Raw genomic sequence first — 6,262 nt, 5'->3', positions numbered from 1 at the left:
TTTTTTATCAGTGTATTCTTTAGAAGCACTTAGTACTTCTTTGATTATAGTGATCACTAAATTTTTTAGTTCAGAAATTATTTCTGATCTTATTTCTTCTATACCTTTCTGCAGTTGTTTCTTTACTGCCAACGCTATTATTTCAGAGATATCTGGTGTGTGATTTCCAGTTTCCTCAGTGCTAGTGTCTTCTGCAGTTGTACTGGGTGGACTTGCGGCCTGAGACTACATTTTGTTCCTTCTCTTTGTCATTTTATATACCACTGTCTTCTGACCTTTGGTGTAGACCTTAGATAGAGTTATCACCTAGCACCAGGTCCGGATCTACGAAGTTCAGATTCCTCCAGATGGGTGTTGTTTGGATCTAGTTGCTGTGCTCCACTTCTTTCTGCTGCAGCCATTAGAGTTGAACCCTTTGTGTCTCTCTGGCAAGATGTTCTGCTCCTGAATCACCTGGGTGGGTCTTGCCTCAAGCCTCTTTGCAGGGGGTTCTGCTGAAGGGTTCCTCGCTGGGACTGCACTCTGGGTCGAATGAAGATCCACGGGCCCTGGGTGGTCTCACTCACATGCCTGCGCTCTGGGTCTATTCAGGATCCCGCAGCCCCAGGCAGTCTCACTCCTAGCAAAATACTTTGTAGAGGATGTTGGACACCAAATCTTGGCTCTTTGGACTAGGGATGGATTTGCTCTTTCTTGGAAGCCATAAGGTTGTCAAATTGGGAAGAAGCAAGGGGAGCAAGTGTAAGTCATCAGATACAGCATGTGTGAGAGGTGTTGCCAATTGAGGATTCAAAAAACAAAATCCAAGCTGGTCATATTTTATCCTGACAAAATGCTGAGATGGGATCCTTTGGGGGATAGAAAAAGTGGGGGGAGTGTAAGTTGGAGTATGGTGTCTGTACACACACCTGCCTACACATATGTACTAGTGTGTTTGGATGGGACTCAGGACTATGCCAGGCAACAAAGGATATGAATGACAGGGACTTCTGGAGGTCAGGAGTTCCGTCTGGATTCCACCCCTGGCTGATGCATGCTGCATCCCACAACCCCGAGAAGGGTCCTCGGTAAACATCTGCAGGGCTCTGCAGGCGCTCTTCCCTCTTCCAGCCTGAGCCCACAGCGCCTAGGCCTCAAGAGTGTCCTGGCTTCGTCACAGAGCTGCTGCCGCCCTCTTCTGGGGGAAATGTGTTCACTGTGCAGCACTGTCCTGTGTATTTGTCAAGCTTAGTTTTTCAAGGACCTGCAGCTCTACAGGCCTGAATGATTTTCAGGACAGACCAGGTAGCTTGTGCTTTGAGAAAAACCCTATTTCTGGAGATAAAGTATATGATCACACATTCTCGAGAGGGGTTTGTTTGGTTTTAAGGGAATTAAAAGTCAGATTATTCTGTTAAGGTATCAACACAATGAAAGATGACATTGGAGATGAGAGAAGTTGAATCTAGACCAGCCATAAGCCTTGAGCTTTGGCCTTTGGGGCCTCAGTTTCCTGTTTCGTAAAATCAGGATGTTAAACTGGGCCCATTGTTTTCTAGAAGGGGTAAGGGGTGTCAGCAGATGAGGCACCGAACCCCTGCCCCTCCTAGGACGGGCTAAGAAGCTCTCTGAGCTATTTTATTTATTGAGCATCAAATAAGATGATGCAGGAAAAAAATGTCCTCTGAAGTCTGCAAGCCCCAGGATTAGATGCTTTCCAAGATCTCTTCCAACTCTAATATTGTGATTTTATGGACTTGAAATTGAGTCAGAAACTTGAAAGCTAAAGTCACACTGCCAAAAATGTCTCCGTAAGCGCTGTGGATGTTTTGCAGGCGGACAGTCCAGAGGACATGCACAGCTGGATTAAGGAGATTGGGGCAGCAGTCCAGGCCCTCAAGTGCCACCCCAGAGTAAGTCAGTCACTTCCTTCCTGTGTTGCAGTGCCGATTGAGAGAGAAATTCTCTTTAAGCGGGTGTGTTTTATTTGGTGTTGTAGGCAAGCAGCCCAGGATTTATATGCAGCTGAAGCCACAGGCTGACTTGTTTGTTTTTCTCTTTTTCACTAATTTGGGTACAAATTTTTCTTTCTTTCTTTCTTTTTTTTTTTGGTTGGTGGTGAGACAGGGTTGGACAGAGACATGGAGTTTCTGATGTGTCTTACAAGTCTTACTGTGAGCAGACCCTGACTCATGTAGAGTGAACTTGCCAAACTTTTTATTTAGTTTTGAGACAGGGTCACACTGTGTTGCCCCCACACACAGTGGTCCTTCTGCCTCAGCCTCCTGAGTACTGCGTGCCACCATGCCGGCTCTGCTGTTTGATTTTTGTACACAGCTGTCTCTAAACCTGTGAGATGGTGATCCTGGGTGGGTACTCTTCCTGGGACTTTGAGAAAACACTGACCTTTCCTTTCCTTTTCTTTTATGTGTTTCTAGGAAGCATCTTTTTCTAGATCCATTTCTTTGACTCGACCTGGAAGCTCCAGCCTCACAGGTGGGCCTAACTCTGTCTTGTGCCGAGGGCGGCCTCCTGCAGAAGACAAGAAAGCCCTCTGCAAAGCCCCCTCAATGGCCTGTTCCTGGCAACCTTGGACACCTGTCCCCCAGACTGGAGAAAAGCTGCTGCCAGCAGAAGAGACTCCAGAGGACTGTCTGTTCCTGCCCCGACTGGCAGAGAGCAGCATTGCTGGGGTGTTGCCAAGCTCCCGGATAAGGCATAGATCAGAGCCCCAGCACACCAAGGAGAAGCCGTTTCTGTTTGACCTTGACGATGAAAGCATACGGACCTCTGATGTGTGATGAGGCGCAGTGCATGGGAGGGGAGGGAGGGAGAGCTGGACAGAAGGTGGCCAAGATTCATTTTCTCTGCCTTGTTGCAGGTCAGAGGCCCTTGTGGCACTCATATTCCTGTGGATGTCCTATGGGAGGGTTCATGCAGCTGGCTTTTTTGATATTATCAATGCAGTGTATTTAATTTGGGAAAATTACTAGGTTTGACCTGTAGCATATACTCAGCAGACACTATGTTGCCTCTTGTGGGACTTTTCCAAGGTCTTTCTGGTGGGGGATTGATTTAGCATCTCCTCTCTGGAAGTGGTATGGAGTCCAGTTACCCCACTAGCCAAGTTCTGGTTTTTTTGTCCTTGTTTTAGCTTTTTCCTTTTGTTTCAATCCAGGCATGGGATCTTAGGCCAGTCACCTGGTTTTATCCTATTCTTGTTACGTGGCTTGTGAAGTAAGAGGGTGGCAGCTAAATCAGGTGAAAGGAGTTGGGGTAGAGAAGATACAGGCTCTAGCTGGACTGGGGTCCACTCCAGGAGGTGATTGAATCTGGGGGTGCTGGAGGGCAGATCCCCCAGGGGGCTTCCAGGGAAAGAGATGGGTGTCTCGTGTGAGGTCTGAGGAATAGTTCAGTGCCGGTGCATCAGCTGGTTTGGGAAATTACTGTTTCTTTTTGGTGATCTGTAACCTCCCAGTGCTGTAGATGTAGGTGACAGACCATCAGTCCAGTGACTTTGTCCTTCCCCAGAGTGGGCTTATCAGTGTTAAGTGCTATGACTGTTGAGAACAGAACAGACATTTCCTTGATATGGTGTTGGTTATTTGAAATGTGTGGAGGGCTGGTGTGTGATAATTCATGTGTGTGACAGATTGATCTCTATCTCAGAGTTTTAGAATAGTTTTAAAGGAGGTGTTAAGATGAGATGGATGATAGTTGTCCTGCTAAGCTTTTTGAATCCATGTTTTCCAGACAAAAAAAGTTCTAGTCTCCTTGAATGAACCATTTGTCTGATATTAAGTGCTTTAGAGCATATACCCTGAAGATTTGCTTTCTTTTTATCCTTTGTGTTGCTCGTTGAATGCAGCTGTGTGTGCTTGCATGATCAAATCCTGTGCTGAGAAGTGGGGAGATACAAAGATAATCCTGTGATATTTATATTCTTTAGTGGAATAGAGACTGGGCATAAAAACATTGATTTAAAGGTTTTGACTTGCTAGTGAGAGATTTCTCAAGTAGAAGAGCATAGTAGATTGCTCCCATATATGGGTTTTTCTACTCATATTCTAGGGTTAACCTTCTCCCTTGGACAAGACACAATTTCCAGGGCCCTTGGGAGCATTTATCTACCCAGCTTCTACAGTAACTTGCTGTCAGAAACTTTGGGGGATTCCCAAAGGGAGAGAGTACTTAGCTCATTGCTATCTGTAATTTTTACTTGTTAGATCAATTAACTATATTTTAAATTAAAAATTAATGACTAGAGGAAGAAACTAAGAGAAGCATTTGTTTGTGGGTAAATCCCTACTCCTCCTTGTGTCCACATCTGGTATAGAAGTGAAAACTCCATGAAAGGGTCATTCGTGTTTGGAGGAAAGGATGTTTGTCCTGGGCTACGTGGCCTTTGAAGTGTGGGTCACACGCAGCTTTTTCTGCCTTCGCTGCACTGGAGCGTTCCTTCACTTCAGTTTGTCCTGTAGTCCTGATCTAGAAAAGAAAATCTATGAAGTCTCTCCCCTCCTCTCCACTTTCCCTTTCTTTTACAAATGAAACTCTTGTATACTTTTGTCCTCAGAAATTCTTAGTTTGAGAATTATTTATTTATGAATGTTTAAGGTTATAACCTACTTTTAAAATAACCTGATTTTTAAGAAGCCATTCCAAATTCCTGAAGCCTTTTGTTTCGGGTTGCACCTTCCTATTTTGCTTTCCCCTGCCCCCAGAACTTCTTGAGCTGGTCAACAGAAGTGGCCATGAAATGTGTATGTAATGAAAATAAACCAGAAACTTTGGAAGGCTCTTTAAACATTCCCTGACTCATGGAAATGATGTCATCTTTTCGTGTTTAAATTGTGAAAATCTCTCTCTTTCTCTCCCAAATACACTCTGCAATACTACTGCTAATTAATTGGTGATTATGGTTAGCTGATAGGTTTCTTATTCAGTAAGGTCTATTTTAAGAGTATTTTAAATTAAACATAATCCAGCTTGGATTAGTGAAGGGGAAACAAGGACTCTAAGAAGCAAATACTTGGACATCCCAAGGTGGAACACAGTTAATTTCATTCTAATATCAGAAAAATATGTTTATCTACTTTGAAGCCTAAAAACATTTACATTCCTAATCTTATTTCAGAATTTCTTTTTCTGTCCATATTTCTTAACCTTCTGACCAGTTTTAAACCACTGTCTTTTAATGTGAGCCAAAGACGGTGAATAGGTAATTGAAGCATTTGCTTTTAATTATATGAAATGGAACAAAATGGAAAAAAATAAGAAAATAAGGTATGGATTCAGGACAGGTGAGTGGTTAAGCACATGGGTTCTGGAATAAATCCAAGTTTTTAAAAAAAGGAACTGAAAAAGACATTGCATTTTCTTTGTGGAATGAAAACCATGTCTGAGTTGCTCTTTCCATAATTGTTCTAAAGTGGTCACAGGCCTGGGTGCCACAGTATTCCTGGTGGGCTTCTTGGGGGAGCTACTTACTATTTGTTCCTGGAAACAGACTTGCTTACTCAAGGGTAAGTGATGATTGGAGAAAATAGTTCACCTTTTGCTTCCTGCGAGACCTGAGTGATAAGGAAGGAACACTCTGGACAGCGCCTCAGGTCATGGTAGCAGAACCACACTCTGCTTCTGCCTTGAATGCCCAGCTGTGAGAAGTACAGTGAAGGTCCAGTTTCTCACTTTACTTGGAGCAAAATACTTTTTTCCTTTCTGAATATAAATATTCTTGCTATGAACTGAAATGACCTGATGCGTAGTATCAGATTTAGTAGTTGAGCAATGGAATTTGATAGGTTTGTTTTTAGTGTTAACCAGATAAACGACATACGGCAGCATTAACAGCATGTTGGAAATTAAGTTTCCCAAATCAGCATTGTTTGTTAACTTTGAACATGTCAGAAATGGGTATGTTCATTAACTATGTTCTACCAACATCTTTTATCTCCTTAGACCTGTTTTCCTTCTTTCTATCACTAGGTAAAGTGAGTAAAGCGAATGTTCTGCAAAAACATGCATTTTGAGCCGTTCCCCATCGCTTGCGATGGTTTTGAACCAGTATGTTTCAGTTGTGAAGTGCCCTGCTTTGAGTCCCGAGCTGAGTGCATGGAAATTTATGCTTCTAATTTTCTGTGATCTGTTAATTGCTATGTAGCAAAGATAATTTTCTAAAACTGTTTTGTTGCTTGTTTTGTAATAAAACCAGTACTGAAATATGGTTGTGTGTTTTCCTTATATGACCTTCTGGCCTTGGGTGGATGACTGCTCTTGTCAC

General features: G+C 43.2%; 1 protein-coding gene across 2 annotated transcripts in view; it reads left to right on the top strand.

Annotated features, from left to right (window-relative positions):
* Plekha2 (pleckstrin homology domain containing A2) overlaps positions 1 to 5,324 on the top strand; it is a 66,113-nt gene extending 60,789 nt beyond the window's left edge. For both annotated transcript variants that reach the window (XM_004637240.2, XM_023722031.1), the window contains 2 exons: positions 1,815 to 1,892; positions 2,418 to 5,324. In XM_004637240.2, coding sequence (XP_004637297.1) covers positions 1,815 to 1,892; positions 2,418 to 2,780 — 441 coding nt within the window. In that variant the 3' untranslated portion in view covers positions 2,781 to 5,324. The remainder of the gene's footprint in view (positions 1 to 1,814; positions 1,893 to 2,417) is intronic.
* The last annotated feature ends 938 nt before the right edge of the window (positions 5,325 to 6,262 follow it).

Source organism: Octodon degus, unplaced genomic scaffold, assembly GCF_000260255.1.
Source record: "Octodon degus isolate 3935 unplaced genomic scaffold, OctDeg1.0 scaffold00088, whole genome shotgun sequence".
NCBI lineage: Eukaryota > Metazoa > Chordata > Mammalia > Rodentia > Octodontidae > Octodon > Octodon degus.
Note: the sequence above shows the minus strand (reverse complement) of the source record. Positions and strands in the feature narration are given on the sequence as shown.